General features: G+C 37.2%; 1 protein-coding gene across 5 annotated transcripts in view; it reads right to left on the bottom strand.

Annotated features, from left to right (window-relative positions):
• The window catches only part of CDC42BPB (CDC42 binding protein kinase beta), a 115,336-nt gene that overhangs the window by 32,584 nt on the left and 61,733 nt on the right, over positions 1 to 21,019 (bottom strand). For all 5 annotated transcript variants that reach the window (XM_070751794.1, XM_070751767.1, XM_070751774.1 and 2 more), the window contains 11 exons: positions 19,004 to 19,137; positions 16,289 to 16,531; positions 15,330 to 15,440; positions 12,027 to 12,274; positions 11,779 to 11,884; positions 11,172 to 11,296; positions 6,303 to 6,408; positions 4,718 to 4,866; positions 4,298 to 4,392; positions 4,139 to 4,218; positions 137 to 229 (listed from right to left, as the gene is read on the bottom strand). In XM_070751794.1, the coding sequence (XP_070607895.1) occupies positions 137 to 229; positions 4,139 to 4,218; positions 4,298 to 4,392; positions 4,718 to 4,866; positions 6,303 to 6,408; positions 11,172 to 11,296; positions 11,779 to 11,884; positions 12,027 to 12,274; positions 15,330 to 15,440; positions 16,289 to 16,531; positions 19,004 to 19,137 (1,490 nt within the window). The remainder of the gene's footprint in view (positions 1 to 136; positions 230 to 4,138; positions 4,219 to 4,297; positions 4,393 to 4,717; positions 4,867 to 6,302; positions 6,409 to 11,171; positions 11,297 to 11,778; positions 11,885 to 12,026; positions 12,275 to 15,329; positions 15,441 to 16,288; positions 16,532 to 19,003; positions 19,138 to 21,019) is intronic.

Raw genomic sequence — 21,019 nt, 5'->3', positions numbered from 1 at the left:
ACATGACACAAGCCTACAAGTAAACATGCTATGAAAAGGTAAAAAACTGTTTTCTTAGGGATCTCTGATTGAGACACGCATTTATTAGGATACCCCGAATTTTTTATTATTTATTTATTTGGATGTAGATGCTTACTTCTTGCTGTTGCTGTTCTGCAGTTGCAACAGATGTTGACAGTGCCACCTCGGCCTTTGTACCTTGTACCTCCTGCTCACTAACAGAATTTGTCTGCAGAAACACAATCAAGAAAATTAGCTTCTTGCATCAATAGTCACTGAATATAGGAAGATCAGGGTTATCTGAGGTTAAAGAATATGTTCAGAATAAAAAAAGGCAAGAGAGTTCCTTGCCTACTTAAAACAAGCCCCCAGAACACAATGGTAATTATTCTGATAGAATGATCATGAACTGACTTTTCCTTCTAAAATAAAGTCCTCACTGGTTAGCCTCCCCAAATCATCTGAAGTTATTTTGAACTGATTAAAGAGACAATATTCCACTTGATTACAAAGTCCAACCAAATGCCAAAATCTACATAAAAACATTAGTTAATTATGTTTTTATTATTAAAGTGTATCTGAAAGCTGTACTGTCTGAATGGCATGGAATACACAAATCAAAATGCAGGTGCAAAAATAATGGAGGAGGAAGAAGGGGAGGAAGGAAACATGGTTATAAATGACATCTCTAAAAGTGGATAAGGATAAGAAATCCAGTTTATTATAAGATTGATATTCTGTCATATTTGGGGATTTCTAGGGGTAATCTTTCCTTTCATTCTTCTTCAAACAACTACCCCATGGGCTGTCTGTTGGTCTGAAAGAGGATGACCCAAATCATTCAGTAATGGATGAAGATAAACTCGAATCTGAATCCATCAATCCAACACTTTAACCAGTATTTCACATTATTGTCATAAGATAGAATGTATTATAAAGGAATAAAATAATCGACTAACTACTTGAAACACTACAACTATGGTTTATGTTAATTCATCTGACACATAGACAAAGTCAAACAAAATACATGTGAGTTTTCAAATTGTACATGAATAAATATGTACATTAATATATATAGAACTAAAGTATTGCATCTGTATATTTGCATTTAGGGGGTTATAGAATATGAACATTGCATGTCATTATTTGATATACTATACTATACCATAATTTGATACACTTTATTTTACACAAAGTTCAATGCAAACAAAATGCCAGATATTAACTAGCTACATCAAGTGATTATCAATCATGTTAACTACTCTCCAAATTCATGTTAAATACAAACTCCTAGAGTTTGATTTACAAAGAAGAAGTTTATTTGCGAGTTGGCTTTTTGTCAAAATTATCACTGGAGGAGAAAGGGAAATGAAAAAAAATAGTTCCTCTGAGCAGCTATGAGGAAGGATATCTGAATTCAGAGATGGCCTGTTGAAGAACTTTAGTTACAGGTTTTTCTTTATTATGTTTTCCACAGTGAAGGGTTCAATCATCATGAAGTGATCAAAGATCATTTTTTCTAAGTATCAGCAATCTGAGAGCAGACTCCCTTCCATAATGTTGAAGAAAGGTGAAAAGTTGAGCCCAGGTACCAATCCAGTATGGGGAGTTTTGGAAGAAAAACTGCAAATAATCCTGTCACCCTTATGTTCCTTATTGAATGTCTCACTGAGACACTGCTGCCTTATGTTTCCATTGAAATTGATGGATTGGGGGAAAGGAAAGATAATAAAATATCATAATTCAAATGAAAATTGGAGACTGACACATTACAAAACGACTGCTATACTTTCAAATATCATTTTTATGGCAGGAATGAAAACTGAATAAAAGAGATGGCTGTAGACTTGTGTGATGTAGTATTAGCATGAAGAGAACAAGGTTAAATACTCCAACCAAAACTGTCAAACCTATCAGCAGATACAGGATTACCAAAATTTTCATTTTATTAGCAAGTTGAATAAATTTAAAGAGCTTTTCCAAGTGAGAGTGAAAGCAGTGATTACTTGGTATATATAGGAGAGAATCAAAACATCACAAATCTGTTGTTGTTATGAGGATATTTCATTGATATGGGACATCTTCAAAGGTTTTCTCCTTGGTTACACTGGAAGCCCTTCAAAATGGTTTTTAAGAAACTGGGAGAATTTCTAACTTGGCTAGAACTAAATCCATCAAGTTTTATGGTTGAGGAAATTAAGCTTTGGATAGAACAGCCATACTTGATAGAGAGTAAGTTGTGTCAGTTGAAGAAGTGTTGCATCAGCGGGCAAGATGTAATAAAACAGTGCATTATGGTGGGAACAGCATGCAGCTAAAGAGGGAACTGTTAGAAAGAGGTACAAAGAGACTCTATTCCATGAGAAAATAAATGCAACACAAAATAAGTTCCCATCAACATCCATTGGGTATCTATTCTACCTAGGCCACAGATATTGAATATTTAAAGATTCAATATTTTGAATTTTCTGCAATTCCAAGTAAACCACATCGACAACATTCCCCTGGTCCACTAATTTTGTCACTTTGTCAAAGAATGCTATACGGTTGGTCTGGCATGATCTGTTTTTGACAAACCCAAGTTGGCTTTTGGTTATTACTTTATTTGCTTCTAGGTGCTCATTGATTCATTGCTTGATTATCTTTTTCCAGAATCTTCCCTTGTATTGAGGTCAGGCTGATAGAAGTGAAGTTTCCTGGATCTATTTTTCCCCCTTTTTTAAAGATGTGAACTACATCAGCTCTTTTCCAGTCCTCTGGCAGTTCCCCGGTCCTCCAGCATCTGGAGATCTCATCTGCCAGTTCCTTCAGAACTTTGGGGTGTCATCCATCTGGTCCTGGTGATTTGAACTCGTTTAGGGTAGACAGGTGTTCAATTACCATTTTCTTCCCTATTTTAACTTGTGATCCTGATATGTGTCTTGTATATGTGTCTTGTTTTTGATAGATTGGACTGTTTTTCCCCTTTGTGTAAAGAGAGATGCAAAAAACGAGTTAAGTAGTTCTGCTTTCTCCCTGTTGCTTGTCACCTTCTCCCTGCAATAGACCAATCTTTTCCTTGACTTTTTTCTTGTTTTTAATTTATTGGAAGGAGCTTTTTTTTTTGTTACTTTTTATTTTTGTTGCAAGCCTTTGTTCATTGTGAGCCCTAGCTTTCCTCACTTCATCTTTACAGGCTTGGGCTATTTGCTGGTATTCTGCCATAGTTATTTACCTTTCTTTCCACTTTTTATATTTGTCCTTTCTGTCTTTCAATTCGTCACAGAGTTCTTTATGTAGCCATGCTGGTTTGTTTCGGGACCTATTATTTTTCTGGTACTATATTAGGCTTTTATATTCTCACTTTTCAAAATTTCTCAAGCTTCTTGAGTTGTTTTCTCCTTGAGGATTCTCATCCATAGAATCCTTCTCAAGCTCTCTCTAAGTTTACTGAAATGAGTTCTCTTAAAGTCCAAGACTCTAGTTTGATCTTGTTCTACTGTTTGTATACTTGTAGTATAAGTGTAGATCTCATTGCTCTAAATCTTTTTCTCTTTACTATTTTAACAATACTTCATCTGTTTTCTCAATGGAAAGGGATGGTATAAAAAGAAGTCTGTTTGCCCATGTTGTGAGAGAATAAAGGGTAAAGAATGCCAGAAAATACAAGTGAATTTTCTTTTTAGTGAGGAATGTGATTTGACAAAGGATATGGAATAATTAAGGTAACAACTGAAGAAAAGATTACTGAGAATAAATACTTATTTATTAATTTTAAAAAGTGGAAGTTATAGAATAGGAAATATTTCAGCCTAACACAGAAGTTTAAATCCTGTCTTCATTTTTTTCCTTTATTTGTTTCCCATAATTCAAGTTACATAAAAATAAGTAATATATAAACAATGCAGCAAACCAAAACATAAAAACACACAATAAAATAATAATCTAACATCAGTAGCACCACCGCACTTGCCACTGTTACAAGTTAAGAAAGGTGCAAGTGATGGTAGCTTTGGTAGGAATAAGATAATATATTCTGAAACATGTTTAGAAAGTTTATAGAAGATCAATATCTTTATGTATAGACTCTGTACTGCAATTCAACATGCATTTCTGTGTTATCTTTGGCAAATGTTTGTAATCATATTTTAATACTCACTCTGAAAGTTAGATCATGCGTAAGAGGAGAGGTATTGAAGTACTCAAAAATGGAAACTTGGAAATCTGAAAGTTTAAGACCTAAAAAATAAATACACACATAAATAAATAATCCAACAAGAGTAATCATTCTGCAATCATATGTTGAATAAATTTTCACCTGCATCTGATCGGTATTTTTCCTCCAGTTTCTTTTTAAAACTTTCAACTTCTTCCAAGAGTTCCTGATTTCTTGCTTCAGATTCCTTTAGTTTACTAAATGACAAAATAGAAATACAGCGACATATGAAACATACGTTAACCACCACATATTTAATGCCTCTGTTCTTTTTCGAGTGGCTCTTCTAACCCTCCTAAAATCTTTTTCATTTCTATAATAGAGGTAAATGTTACTCATGGTTATAATTCATGAGTGTGATATACTGCTTCCAATACTATAGGCAGTTATGCCAATTAAATTAAATACCAGTTGCTGAGTACCATCAGAAAGAAACAAATGCTAGAAGGGATCAGATAAAAAAAACCTTTAATATATGTTAAAATACACCATTACATAGGACCCTGCCCCTTCAAAATTTACCTTTCAAAAGATAGGTTGGCATCTTTCACTTTCCTTAATTCTTCTTGGACTAGCTGCTTGGCACGTATTTCAGCATCAAGAGCAGACTGTAATTCCAGCCTTGCTGACATATCCAGCTTCTGACTACGTCTCACTTTCCAAAGTGGATCCTGTTACATCAAGCAATTGTTATTTCTGCTACATTATTTAAAACATTTAAAACATTAATAACATTTTAAATATTAACGCTATTCAAAAATTTCACTTGTACTATTAACGAGTGCATGTTTGATTTGAAAAAAATCCTATATAATTGGGAAAAAAATATCAGAATAAGTTTTTACAAGTACTCCTCATTCATTTAGTGACAGTTCAAAGTTACAACGGCACTGAAAAAAGTGACTTATGACCATTTCTCACAGTCACAACCTTTGAGGCATCCCCACCCTCACGTGATCACTTTTTGCAACCTTCTGACAAGCAAAGTCAATGGGGAAGCCAGGATCACTTAATAAGCAGGTTACTAACTTATCAACTTCAGTGATTCACTTAACAACTGTAGTAAGAAAGGTCACAAAATGGGCAAAACTCACTTAACAAATATCTCACTTAACAACAGAAATATTGGGCTCAACTGTGGTCATAAGTCAAGGGCTACCAACATTTCTCAATAAGTTCTTATTGATTTTAGATAAATTTACATTCTTATAAGATACACATAAATGCAATCTGGGGGGGAAAAGAGAGCAATGCCAGCAACACTTAACCAGGATGTTGCATTAGGGACCTCTGTTAAACATGCAGGTCTCAGGAGTACCACTTTTTCCTTGGTGTGTAACAGGTAAAACATTTTATTTCCCCATATATTGAAAGGAGGTGGAAAAGAGCAAAGGGAACATCTGATGAAACCACCTCCTGCCCTATGAAACATTGCCAAATCAATATTCTTTTTCTTTGGATTGTATATCATCTCCAATTCCTGCTTTTCTTGTAGTGTCAAATAATACGTTATTATTGTCTATTCTTCCTCCAAATGTTATTATCTATTCATTCTTCCCAAATGGATTTCAAAATAGGTAGTATTTAAAACAAAAACGAAATGAAAGGCAATAAAAGCTGCCCATAAAAGTACTACAACCTTCTTTAAATAGCTATTTAATTCTTAAGGATTAAAGGATTAAATCAAATGTGATTAGTTTCAGGCTTGATTTAGAACAATGAACCAGGGATGTTGGAAAATATAAAAGGATTCATATTGAGGGAGTAACTTGCTCAAAAAGGAAGTAGAAATAGTAAAAAAAAAAAAATGCATAAAAATCCAAATTGGTCAAGTGCTTCTGATCTGGAAAATAAGGTTACTAAAATGAGGTATAATAAAAAATTTAAAATATAGTGAGATAGCAGGTGAATGGGTTTTTTTCCCATCTCTCATAAAAACAGAATACAGATCTCATTCAATTAGAACTCACCAGCAGATAATTTTTAATAGATAAAATATAAATCCTTCATTCAATGCATAATTCATTTGTGGAAAGCATAGGCTAAAATGTGAACACATAGATCATAGAATTTCCCCTTATTTAATCATGTACATTTCTATGCTCACCAGCGTTCTTGAACCCAGGCTAGAACTTTTCAAAGATTCAAGTTCTTCTGTCATCTTAGAAGCTAGTGCCTGAAGATAGCCACGTGCATCTTTTTCATCACTCACCCTAGTGTGTAAAGCATATCAGAAACATAACTTTACATATGCAGTGAAAATGTTTCATATGTATTCAGTCACAGTAAAACATTAGTAAAACAACTTTTCAAACTATCAAAATATGGTCTTGAATGAAAAGATATCATAGCTTTGAAACTAGCAGAGACACTTTTTTCTACCTATGATTAAACAATTTTTATCAATTCTGTGGGTCTTTCTATATTTATAGTTTTGTTGTTTGGGATCAACATACCAATGGCACTTAGACTTATTGTTTTGCCCCAACTACACACCAGAAAGAATGTAGCACACACACAGTTTGTTCAAACCGGTTTTCTCAATTAACGACTAATAATAATCTTGCTTATTAGTTGACAAACACAAACACGAGTTAAAGCAGTCTTTTCTTTAAAAAAACAGTGATTAATTAAACAGCATTAACAGCTAGCATAAGTCCATAAAGTCATAAAGTAAGTCTAAGCAATTAGTCTTGAATATCTCAAGAAGTTTACAAGGATTGGCAAAATGCCTAGAAGTAGTCCAAAAGCAAAAAGCCAAAATAGATAAGCTGAGCAGACGTTTTTAGACCACAGAGGCACCTGAAAGAACAAATGTTGTTTTCTGCAGAGCTCTTGCTGTTGTCTTCATCCCTACTGTAACACTCTCTACATGGGGCTACCTCTGAAGAGTGTTCGGAAACTCCAGATCGTGCAGAATGCGGCCACGAGAGCAATCATGGGCTTTCCTAGATATGTCCTTGTCTCGTTAACTCTCCACGGCCTGCACTGGTTGCCAATTAGTTTCTGGTCACAATTCAAAGTGTTGGTAATGACCTATAAAGCCCTACATGGCATCGGACCAGAATACCTTCAGGACCATCTTCTGCCGCACGAATCCCAGTGACTGATCAGGTCCCACAGAGTTTGCCTTCTCCGGGTCCCGTTGACAGAACAATGTTGTCTGGCGGGACCCAGGGAAAGAGCCTTCTCTGTGGCGGCCCCGGCCCTCTAGAATCAACTTCCCCCCGGAGATTAGAACTGGCCCCCACCCTCCTCGTCTTTCATAAGTCTCTGAAAACCCACCTATATCGCCAGGCTTGGGGTAACTGATATATTCCCTTGCTAATAAGATTTATGTATGGTATGATTGGGTTGTGTGGTTATTTTTTTTAATGATAAGGGTTTTTTAGACAGAGTTTTTAATTATTGGATTTGTCACATATTGTCCACTATTGTTGTGAGCCGCCCCGACTCTTCGGAGAGGGGAGGCATACAAATCTAATATATTATTTATATGATGATGATGATGATGATGATGATGATGATGTAGGCTAGGGGAGTGGCCAATTAACCCAAGCCTAACTCCCGAGGAGACCTCCTCCTGAGGAACCATTCCTGCCTTTTGGCAGCTCTGCGTGCCCATGCATTAAGAAGAGGCTTCTCTTCTTTCTTGCCACTAATGTGAGGTATTGAGGGCCCTGACTGAACCTCTGCCTCTGGCACTGAGTCCTTGCCCGTCTCCTCACTGTCCGGCTTGGGTGCCAGATGCATAGGCTGCTGGTGCCTCACCACATCAGCCTCTTCTTGGGAGGGATCTGCTACCAGCTGCACAGGCTGCTGGCGGGTCATAACACTTATATTCCACTTAGACTTGTATACTACAGTGCTTTACAACACTCTCTACGCAGTTTACAGAATCAGCATATTGTTCCCCCAAAAAATCTGGATCCTCCTTTTATGCCCTCGGGAAGATGGAAGACTGAGTCAAACTTGAGCCAGTGTGAATTTAACTGCTAGCACAGTCAGCAGAATTATCCTGTAATATTGCATTCTCATCATTGTGCCACCGGGGCTCTTTTATCCCTTTTCAACTTTAATTCATTTATACTATGTTTCCTCTGTAGTGGAAACATTTATATTTCACCATACTGTTGGTTAGGAATAGAACAAATTCCAAGATCATTTTTGAAATTCCTTTCCTCCTGTTTTCAGGGTGAGGAAGTCTCATTTAAAATGTGACTTTTGAAATATGACCCCTTCAAATCTCTTTTCCCCCCCTGCCCAGTCAGGCTTTCAAAGGAAGGCCCTTTCAGTTCTTTCATAACATTAAAATGAATCAAGACAAAATCCAAACATTACTTAAACTTCAACCACAATGTTCAGGAATCTGAGACAGACAAGTCAGGATTATTTTTACCATGTAGGCTAGCTTAGGAGCTCAAAGAAAATTTCCTCCATGAATATCATGCTTTAGAACAGTGATGGGCAACCTTTTGAGCTTGGTGTGTCAAAATTCGCCAAAAAACCGAGCATAACTCGGGTGGTGTGTCACCTTGAGAAAAAAACACTCTCACTCTCACTCTCTTCCTTCCTCTCTCCTCTCTCACTCTTTCTTTCTTGCTCTCTCTCTCTCTCTCCCTTCCTTTCTTTCCTTCTCTCTTCCACTTTTTCTCTTTCTCTCTCTCTTTTCCTTCCTTCCCCTCTTCCCCTCCCTCTCTTTCTCCCTCTCTCCCTTTATATTTATCTCTTCCTTCCTCTCTTTCTCCCTTTCTCTCTCCCTCTCGTTCACTTTTCTCTTCCTTCCTCTCTTTCTCCCTTTCTCTCTCCCTCTCGTTCACTTTTCTCTCCCTTCCTTTCTTTCCTTCTTTCTTCCTTCCACTTTTTTCTCTTTCTCTCTCTCTTTTCCTTCCTTCCCCTCCCTCTCCCTCTCTTTCTCCCTCTCTCCCTTTATATTTATCTCTTACTTCCTTCCTCTTCCTCCCTTTCTCTCTCCCTCTCGTTCACTTTTCTCTCCCTTCCTTCCCTCCCTCCCTCCTTCTTTCCTCTCCTCTTTCCCTCCCTCTCTTTCCCTTCTTTCCCTCCACATCTCCGGCGGGCAGACGGCTTTGCTGACCGGCACAAGGATCAAGCCAGCTGCCCGGGAAAGCCCTGTGCCAGCCAGGAAAGCCGGCTTTACGGGAAAGCAGCGCGCTTTTCAAATGCGCTGCTTTCCTGCTGCAACTCTTTCCTGGGCGGGGGGGGGAGGCGACCCCCCAAACTGGTCAGATTCAAGAAAAAGCTTATCAAGGGGGGCGGGGGTTGTAAAAATCTAGTTATGAGCTGCCAAAGGAGGAAGCAAACGGTGCGACGTCCACGCAGTTCTTTCTTCGGACTCTCTTTTTTGCGATCCCGGCATGATTTTTTAAATTACAAATTAATAACCCCTCATCCTTTACGTTTAAACCGGTAAGGGTTTACCTTAGCACCGTCTCCTGTAGCAGCTATAAGAGGAAATGGCAATTAAGTTATTCCGCCCTCCCTGATGCGATCGACCCAAGGGGAGGGGACACCGCACGCTGCTTGTGGAGGGAAAGAAGCGAAGGAGGGGAGGGGAGGTTGGAGTAGATTTCCTGGCGGAGTGATATTTGTTTACGGGATGAGCAGTTTAATGTAAGCAAAGTAGGACCCCCGGGTAAATAGCTCTGAGAGTGAAATTAAAATGGCAACCGGCGCAATTTTTTTTAAATTAGTGCAAAATAAAATTAAGGGGAGAGGAAAAATAATAATAATTGCGCTTGCTGTACCTGCTTGCAGTCGGTGGGAAATTAGAAAGCGGGGAGATTTGCATCTTGGCCACTCCCTAAAGCTCCCGGTTTCTCCTGCTGCGTGTCACCGAAAATGGCTACGCGTGTCAGTGCTGACACGTGTGTCATACGTTCGCCATCACTGCTTTAGAACCTTATCTTTCAATCAAGAGGAAATAATAAGCAGAATTTTTAAGCAGGACTATCTCCCTGGCCATGGGTAGGGTGCAACATTCTATATCCTGGGCTTGTGATTGTTAACTATTTTAATTTTAAAACAGTCTGTTTTTATCAATTGCTTTTGTCTTCATCAATTGTATTTCTCCGAGTCTTCGGAGAGGGGTGGCATACGAGTCTAATAAATTATTATTATTATTATTATTATTATTATTATTATTATTATTATTAGGTTTTATTAATTGTACATTGCAGGATGTGGGGAGGGAGGGGATATTTGTTAACCTAATAAGTATTATTGTCTGTCTCATAAACTGTATATGGCCTGCTGTTATGCCCTTTGGTAAAAGGGCATTATAAATAAATTTGTAATCCTGCACTAAACAGGGCGGGGTAGAAGAGAGATAGGAATGTTAGATATATTTGCTGCTTTGAGGTATTTATGAAAATATTAAAGAGAAGAAATATAATAAGATTTTACTGCACTTAAACAAATTCTCCACGTTGGGGTCAGTGAAAAATGTTATATTTTTCCCATTGAGGCTGACTATTAAATTTATGAAGAATATTATAGTGCAGGGAATAATGAAGCTCTATTGCAAAGGTAAAACAAATTTCTTTACCATTTTGGCTACATCATCACATAATTTAAGAAAATATTTGAAGGTTCAACACCATTTCATCTTATTTATCTGGTACCGGAGCTCTCAGATTTTTTAGTATAAAACTAGTGAAAAAGAAAAATGAAGGAGAGCCATTGTGAAAATTTTTCTGTTGCTATTTAGGCAATAATTAACACTAAGGTTTAGTTGCTCTCATTGTAGAGAAATTAGTCAATGTGGAATTGATAAATTGCTTTAACAATGAGAAAAAAGACAATATTCTAACCTATTAACGTTTGCTGTTATTTGTACTTTATGAAGTTGATCACATTCACAAAATGATGCATTTCAATTATCTTCAAATTTTACTTCTGTTGAGAAGGCCCCAAGTGGTTTGTTCATTTTTTTACTGGATCCCCAAACAGTACATACCACTGAATGATTTCTGCAATCTGAGCTTCCCAGTGGGCCACAGATTCTTTCTTTCCTGCCAAATCCTGAAGCTCATCCTCTAACTGTCTGTTTTGAGATGTCAATTTGTCGACAAAGGAACAAAGCTGTGACAACAGAATGTATTAATTAGTAGTTTTCATAAGTGTAATTTAATGAAACATACAGCCTGTACAAGCTAAGCACAAACTGCCTGCAATATGCCAGATTGTGTACCAAACAGTGAAAGCCCTATACCAGACAAAGTGCATACATAAGTGATTTTTTTTTAAAGTAAAAAAAGTTCTACTTGGTATATGAAAATGTCTTTGGACAGTGCTGGCTCAATGACCTTGAAATGGTAATGATCACCTCCCCCTATAGCAATGTCATGGTAAAATCTATAGGGATTCCTTTACATTTGGTATAGACCTACATTTGGTATAGACCTACTTGGTATAGATAAAAGATATAGGGGGACATACACACATACACAATGTTCAGAAATATTTCTACCATTTCTGATTTTTGGGGGGGAGGAAAATTGGAAAAAATCTGAATTTACATACTACTTGAGATTTAAGAAATATTTCTGCTTAATCTCAATTACTTTTTCATTTTCAGTCGCTAATTTCTTGTTATCTTCAAACAACATTGTTCTCTCTCGTTCATATTTATCTTTTAGAGTTCCCACAGCTTCTTCCATCTCACTGTGCCTAGAATTGAAATAATATCCCATAAATGCCATTCAATGATTGCTAACACCTTTTTTCTAGTTTACTTTTGAGTTTCAGACACTTTTTCAACAATTTTTTAAAAAAAATAAACTTTCAAAACACAACTGTACACAATACTTACTTCTCTCTTTTTGCCTTATCCAATTTATCTTTTAATATCATGATTTCTTTTTGAAGTGCAAGCTGATGGCTTTCTAAATCATGTGCCTCCTTTTTCACACTTTTTACTTCCAAAACATGGGAAGCTTCTCGCCTGACCAGCTCTTCTTCATAAAATGAAATTTTATTCTGAAGCTCCGAATTATGCTTAGCTAGCTCCTGCTGATGCTCCTGCATGGCTATTCCTGCACCACGTCCGCCCTGCTTTACCTGCAAAAGAACAAAAATTGTTTTTAAAAGGGGGAGGATGTAAAAGTTTATCTCTCTAATATCAAAAGTAAATATATGATTGAACCATGAGACAAATCGGGATGCTTCAAACATATCTGTTAGCTCTTGGAAGTAACAAGAAATTGGAATTCCAAGAGTTCTAAACCATAAGAATGGTAGATAATTTGTAAAAGATCTGTTGTTTACTCTTTCCAAGGTGAGAAAACTCTGACTTCATACTTAAGTAGTCAGTAGAGAGGGCATGCATAAGTGCACTAATGTGCCTATCATCCCTGACATTGCACTTTTATTCTTATTCTTGTTCTCACTTTTGTTTTTTGACAAATTCCAATAAATAAATAATAAATAAATAAATTTTAAGGAAATCCCATAAACTACATGGTAACTTTTGACATATTGTGTCCTTGGGGCCATAAGCATGGCCACCTATGTAGATCCATGTCCTCCAATGCATGGTTAGGTCCAAATGATGCTATATTCATCTTTGTGTGAAAAAGGAGTTTTTACTTGAACTTGAGACACTAATCCATCTATCCTAATTTCAAGAAATCACTCTTGGATTCAACATTACTGCATAATTCTCAACTATCTCTACCTTCCTCCATTTGGGGAAGAAAAAGTTATTGGCTTGCAGCTTCAGAAAAAACTGGATTATTTGGACCCCTTAGAAATAAAATTGCAGGCTTGAGTACAGCATTGAGATAGCAATAAAGTAGAGGATAGACTTTGATATCATCTCTCATGAGATTCTACTATACTTGCACAGTGAAGACGAGATTATTGTAATAGTTCTCTTTCTTCTTCCAAGTTTGGTTCCAGTTGACGTTGGGAGAGAAATCTAGCCCAAGGCCATAGTTGGTTGCCTCAAGGTTTGATTCTCTCCTTACACCTATTATGTATCATCAGTACACTGATGATACCTAGCTATACATTTCAACTCTAGGCTAACCAAGGAATACTGTAAAGATTGTCAGGTGGCTTGATGACAAGGAACTAGCAAGTTCCAGGGCTATGGATTTTATTTATTGATTTATTTATTGGACCTGTACGTCACCCCTCTCCATGGACTCGGGGCGGCTCACAACATATCAATAAAAACAATATACAATAACATACCTGATCCAATTAATAACTAATCTAAAAAACGATTCAAACCACAAACTTACCACACATTCATTGGCCAGAGGCTAGGATCTAGTGACCCCAAGCCTGGTGGCATAAATAGGTTTTCAGATTCTTGCAGAAAGCGAGGAGTGTGGGGACAGTACGAATCTCGGGAGGGGTGGTGGTTCCAGAGGGCCGCCCCCCCAGAGAAGGCTCTTCCCCTAGGCCCTGCCAAGCGACATTGTCTAGTTGATGGGACCTGGAGAAGGCTGACTCTGTGAGACCTAACCGGACGCTGGGATTCATGTGGCAAAAAGCAGTCCCGTAAGTAATCTGGTCCGATGCCATGTAGGGCTTTATAGTCATAACTAACACTTTGAATCGCATCCAGAAACCAATTGGAAGCCAATACAGTCTGCGGAGTGCTGAAGAAACATGGGCATACCTTGGGAGACTGCCCGTATGGCTGCATTCTGCACAATTTGTAGTTTCTGAAAGCTCTTCAGAGGTAGCTCCATGTAGAGCGCATTGCAGTAGTCAAACCTCACGGTGATAAGGGCATGAGTGACTGTGAGTAGAGACTCCCTGTCCAGATAGGGCCACAGCTGGTGCACCAGGCGAACTTGGGCAAACACCCCCCTCGCCACAGCTGAGAGATGATGGTCCAATGTCAGCTGTGGGTCAAGGGGGATGCCCAAGTTGCGGACTCTCTCTGTGGGTGTCAAAAATCCCCCTTCCTTCCAAAGTTGCACTATCCTAAATAGAACTAATAGCAGCAGCCAAGAGGTGCCTACTCGCCTCTTGGCTGCTGCTCAAAGAACACATAGCAGCCAATTAAGGAGATAATTTGATTAATTCTTCTTGTGTGCCAGTTACATCCATTCAAGAATCAAGAGAACTTACTCACAGTTGCTCAAATTATGGTCACCTCTTCTCTGGATTTCTGCAATGCCTTTCATATGGGCATGTTCTTGAAAACTACTTAGATACTCCAAAATACACTGCCTTAAGAAGGTTCATGTGTGGATCAGCCATCAATCACATGTGTACCTCTGGATATATTTATAATTATGGTGATCACCTATAATTATGGTGATCACCTGTCCCATCATGAGACAGAGCTATTCTTTAGGCTACCTGTGCTCCAATTGCCTGTGTTATGATCTAGTAGAATTGGTGTGCTCTGGATTCTGTCTATTAAGCAGCTCATTTTATGGGACTTAGGAGTTATATTTTCTCTGTCACCACAGAATATAGAACAATTGGGTTGGAAGTCTTCTAATCCAAACCCTGTCCATGGCAGGACAACCTATACCATTCTGGGCAAATGGCTATCCTGTCTCCTCTTGAAACCCTCCAGTGATGGAGTACCTACAACGTCTGAAAGCAAGTTGTTCCATTGATTAACTGTTCTCACTGTCAGGAAATATCTACCCTCTATGGAAGAGTATTTTCCAAAATAACTGGACAGTCCCAACCGCTTTTTGAAGTACATGAAAACCAGGCTGTATCTGTGCCACAAGGCTGTGTGGACCAATTTTAAATGCTGCTGTTGCTAACTTTTTGTTAAGATGCCTGGAATCATATAGTGAATTGAAATTAAAACAATAAATAAAATGTAGGTAACATGTCAAATAACGATAAAAACAATTTCTACCATGAGACTGGGAGCATACCATCTAACCCAATATTTTTATGGAATGTCTGCAACTGACTATAAATGAAATTCATATGATGTCCATGTGATTTTAGACGTTTCAATATGAATATTAAATTAATAGCAATTGTATTGAGCTTCCTGACAAGATAAATTCTAGAATATGGATAGTTTGCAACTGTAAAATGGAGTACATTAAACATAAACATACACATGATCTTCCCAAATAAAATAAGCCTTATGATGGTTTAATAATTCATGTCATATTGTCACCTTTAGTGTTTCCAGTTCATTTTCCAACTGTTTAGCTGCTTTTTCACTACATTCTCTAAGTTTTCGCTCTTTTGATACTTCTGTTAGTGTATCATCAAGTTGTGCTTCTAGCTATAAAAAGAAAAATAAGTCTAATTATAGAACCAACTTAAGCTTAGCCATTATTAATTCTACAACATTAAGAGGAATTAGCAGTTGTACAAAATTCTTGAAGTACTAAAAAAATAAGCTAAAGCCCATTTTAAAAACAGCAAGACTTACAGCAGAGGTAAGCAGAGGTCCAACCTGGAAACTTTAAGACTTGTGGACTTCAACTCCCAGAATTATCTAGTCAGCAAATTTATTTATTTATTTATTTTATTTATTTATTGTATGCCAAATTCCCAAATTTGGGGACCTCTGACTTACAGGAAAAGGAAAAAAGAGTGTAAAAACGGGCCACTATAAGCATACAATAAGATATCCTCATAATTTATTTCTGAAACTTAAAAAACATTTTCCCTTACTTTATTTTCATTGCAGTGCTTACTACCACATTTTAATAATTTAATTGAATACAGATTAGATTATTTTTACAGCAAATGTACACTTCAAATAAGAGGAAGATTCTGTTACGTTTTTAAAATAAACTGTTTGATATGTAGAAAATATTAGTACAAAGAATGTAAAAAATGGTATCATGATTACATAAAAATTCTAACAACAAAAGTGCCTTATTACAGAGAGGTGAGGTGCAGTAAATAAAACCGTAATCCAGAAAATTGCTATCAATGTAAACATTATAATAGACTGTAACCATTCAATAAATACTTCACATTTTTTTTTCTATATTACCTTCCAAATTAGAAGCGTTGTTAAGAATTTCACACAGACACAAAAATTAAACAGTTGGGTTTAATTTAATTTACTACGAGTATATCCTCTATAATCCATGATACTCAAACACCCTCATGAGCTACCTCTTTCCGTGCTTTTTCCAATTTACGCATTTCTTGTCTCATGGTGTCTGCCTTCTGCATGCTCATTTCCACTTCTTCCTCTTTGTCACGGAGCTGTCGGGTGAGTTTCTGCTTGTAAGAACGCAAGTCTGCCATCCTCTCATTCAGTTCTGAGAACTCCTGCATTGCTAGCTTTCTTTGTTGATGAGCATCCCTTAATTCTTTCGACTGTATCTTTAATCTTTCAGACGCCTCAAGGAGTTGCTGATGAAAGGAAAAGGCCAAATCAATTTAAAAGCTATACATTTTAAGGTACATTTGGTTAATGTCAATTAGTACTTAGCAAAGTGTACAGAATCATGCTACAATTATATCCTGGCAACTTTGAGAGAATGGCTTTGCATCTCCCTCCTATCCTCAATGTCTTAAGAATATTTCATAATATTGGCTCTTATTATATTCACCAGTTTGATATGCCCAATACTATATCTTTATTTTTAATTTCTATTTCCCCCCTTCTTTTCTTACTTTTAAAATCTATTTCCTTTTCTTCTTCTATCTTTCACTCATCACATTTATACACTGTACCTAGCATCATCTGGCTGGTGCTTCTGTCCTTACACCGATGTTAAGGACAGAAGCACCAGCCTGAAGATGACAAGTGGGACCTCATCGAAACGTCGCCAGAAATCTCTGAAACTTACATGGGAAGAAACCCGAATATGCCAAGACTTTCATACCTATACCCATGAAAATCTACGAAAACACACACACACACACACACATATATGTGTGTGTGTGTATTATATATATATATATATATACACAAGCACATATATATATGATGGTTTTGGCATATTCGGGTTTCTTCCTGTGTAGGATTCAGATATTTCTGGTAATGTTTCGACGAGGTCCCACTCGTCATCTTCAGGTGGGTGCTTCTGTCTTTGATCTAGGGTGAACACAGAAGCACCAGACTGAAGATGACGAGTGGGACCTCGTCGAAACATCGCCAGAAATATCTGAATCCTACACGGGAAGAAACTCGAATATTCCAAGACTGTTATTCCTGTACATGTAAAAATCTACGAAAACATATATATATATATAATTATTCTACTGTGGTTGCTGCTTTTGCTCTCCACTTGCATTTTGCAGATCCTTTCCTTCCCAGAAGCAGAAAAAGAATATAATTTGAAAAGTTCTGCTGCAATTCCTGGCAAAAGGAGCCATGGGATAAGAAATAAGTAAAATCTTTACTCTTGTTGATCATCTATTCTTTAGAGATTACCCAGGAATAGCAATTTCTCACTGGTATTAAAGACAGGGAATACCTTAATGACTTTTTAATTAGACTTTTGGCCTTCCTCTAACGCAGGTGTGTCAAACTTGCAGCGTCATATCACTTTTTCCCCATTTGCTAAAATAGGGGTGGGGGTGAGCAACACGTGATGCATTTGGCCCTTGTGCTGCAAGTTTGACACCCCTGCTCTAACCCAAGCATAGGTAACCTTTTGTAACTCCCAACAACAAGTGATTCTGTGATTGCATCTGTGGAGGGTTTTTTTAGCTTGGTTAAGGAAGAAGCTTCTCAACTTCCTTCATATGATGTTTTTTTTACTTCCGTGTCCAGCCTATAGCCCTGGAATTCTCAAATGGTATTGCATTCAAACACTACAATTAGTGGTGTACCAAATATTTTGAGCCCAAAACATCCCATTCTGAAACTCAGACATCCCATTTCAAAATTGAAATAGGCTGTTTCCCTTCACAAAAAGCATTTAGACACTTATTCTGGTATTAGTAGAAATGTTCTGAGCTTGAAGTGACAGAGTTATGATTAGGCCGGAATAAAATTTTAAATTCAAAACATTTTGTATACTACTATATTACTTATGTAGTTTAGGTTTTCCTTATGCAAAAATATATACACAGGATATAATTCAGTTTAATCCACAATTGACTTTGATGCATGGAGGAAAGCAGTATAGGAAGTAAGAGAAAGTTAATCAAATGTGGTATCGATTGTTTGTGGGTAAGAAACTAGATTTATGGCTATGACATTACATCATAAAATGTCTTGTTAGCAATTGCAGGATACAGTGTTTTAGTGAAAAATTTAATCTAGTTTTGTTTTTGTTTTTTTTTGCTTATATACTTTTAAATAAACCTTGAATCTCAATAGTATTTGGGTTATTTTTAAGTAAAATATAACTGAGCAGCTAAAGAAGTCTGGGTTAGTAAATCCTAGATTCTGATTATTGTCTAATCAGCCATGAAAATTGCTGGCTTGTGTAATCCTAAAAAAAGTACTTGCACGTCTATATTATAGAATTTCTGTTATGCTGAATGTTCTGGAGAAAAAACACACAATATGAATATGACAAGTAACATATTTTACTAATAACCATCCTTAAACTAAACTGCTCAAAAAAAATAAAGGGAACACTTAAACAACACAATATAACTCCAAGTAAATCAAACTTCTGTGAAATCAAACTGTCCACTTAGGAAGCAACACTGATTGACAATCAATTTCACATGCTGTTGTACACAGTCAACTTTGTACAGAACAAACATGTTCAATGAGAATATTTCATTCATTCAGATCTAGGATGTGTTATTTGAGTGTTCCCTTTATTTTTTTCCGCAGTATATATTGCCCAGCTGGCCAAACCAACTGTTTTATGCCTCTATTTCCTAAGCAACATATATCTCATTTTCTACAATCAATACCTTATGAAGATCTTCCTTCTCCTGCCTTAGTATCCTGCATTGTTTTTCAAGGCTTTTTAACTTGTGGGAGGAATCTTCATGTTCCTGTCGCAAGGTCACTGCATCTTCAAGCTGCCGTTCTAACCTATTTGAATCTATGAAGAGGGAAGTTTCTTTTCACAGAGGATAGAGAAACAATTCTACATTTCTCTCTGTTGAGATGAACATTTAAAATTGGATCACAATTCTTCCCAGCTGCAATATATACCGGCAAAATCATATTTTATCACTCTTTGAATTCTCATTGAACTAATGAGAATTCTCATGGAATATTTTCCACAAGGAAGAGGAAGGAAATAATCACAGACTAATACATGGTACAAACTTTACAGGAAGAAACAGGAAATTCATTTAAGCAATGAAGGCCCCCCCCACCCCTCAGTCATCTCTAGCTTAAATTAATCTTCTTGCCATCAGACATTTAATCAAAAGTTTCTTTATATTCAAGCTTTTAAGCTAACAAAAATGTGAAAGAAGGGGAGGGAACATAAGACATAAAATCTTCCCTTTGGCTTTCTGTCATAATTCCACCATGGAAAAATGGTGGGGGAAGGGGGCAATCTTTCTGAACAACAAATAATTTAGGAATTTTTAAAATATGTTATGGAAACTTTTGTAAATATGGTTACTGTTGGGTGGAGGGAAAAAATATAGCCATTTGCAAAGCATGGTTTTATCGAAACCTTGCCTGGCATCCTCTCTACTTTATCATTCTAAACAGTTCTTATTGCTAATTCTAACGAATTACTGGGCATTAGTTACATCTCATTTTTATTTTAATGAGGGCTTATATTTAATCTGCAGTAGCAAATAAAGATACTACTTAAGATTGGCACTACGTTTACAGCATTCCAAGCAGCCGGTTAGGTCCCACAGAGTTGGCCTTCTCCAGGTCCCGTCGACGAAACAATGTCGGCTGGCGGGACCCAGGGGAAGAGCCTTCTCTGTGATAGCCCCAACTCTCTGCAACCAGCTCCCCCTTGAGATTAGGATTGCCCCCACCCTCCTTGCCTTTTGTAAACTCCTTAAAACCCACCTCTGCTGTCAGGCATGGGGGAACTGAGATATCTCCCCTTGCCTATGTAGTTTTATGTATGGTATGTTGTATGTATGATTTTTAAACAATGGGGTTTTTAGACTTTTAATGTTAGATTTATTATTATAGACTTTTAATATTAGATTTGTCATTGTATACTGTTTTTATCACTGTTGCGAGCCGCCCCGAGTCTGCGGAGAGGGGCGGCATACAAATCTAATAAATAAATACAAATCTAATAAATAAATTTTCTTTTATTCTGGAAACCATTTTAGGCAGGCCAAGGAATCTGGCAGGGCAAATAATAATAATAATAATAATAATAATAATAATAATAATAATAATTTATTATTATTATTTATTAGAATTGTATGCTGTTCCTCTCCGAGGACTCGGAGCGGCTCACAACAATAAAACATCATATACAAATCCAATGTTAAAACAGTCTTTAAAACCCCCCTATTAAAAACAGTCATACAGCCCAAACACACCATCCATAAAATCAAAGGCAGCTAAGGATATATCAATTCCTCCATGCCTGGCGCCCTAGATGAGTTTTCAAAAGTTTGCGAAAGGCAAGGAGGGGGGGGCAGTCCTAATCTCCGGGGGGAGCTGATTCCAGAGGGCCAGGGCCGCCACAGAGAAAGCTCTTCCCCTGGTTCCCACCAGACGGCATTCTTTCGTCGACGGGACCCGGAGAAGGCCAACTCTGTGGGACCTAATCGGTTGCTGGGATTCGTGTGGCAGCAGGCGGTCCCGGAGGTATTCTGGTCTGATGCCATGTAGGGCTTTATAGGTCATAACCAACATCAATAAAAAAGGCTTGTAAATGAGTTGGTATCCCCAGATCCCATATTATGGTTCTCAGGTTTATAATAGGGTAAAAAGCTTGAACAGAAAGAAAAAGTTCAATATATACACATGTACACACAAACAGACAC

This window comes from Erythrolamprus reginae, chromosome 1, assembly GCF_031021105.1.
Source record: "Erythrolamprus reginae isolate rEryReg1 chromosome 1, rEryReg1.hap1, whole genome shotgun sequence".
In the NCBI taxonomy this organism is placed as follows: Eukaryota; Metazoa; Chordata; class Lepidosauria; order Squamata; family Dipsadidae; genus Erythrolamprus; species Erythrolamprus reginae.
This window is presented reverse-complemented; position numbering and strand designations above follow the sequence as displayed.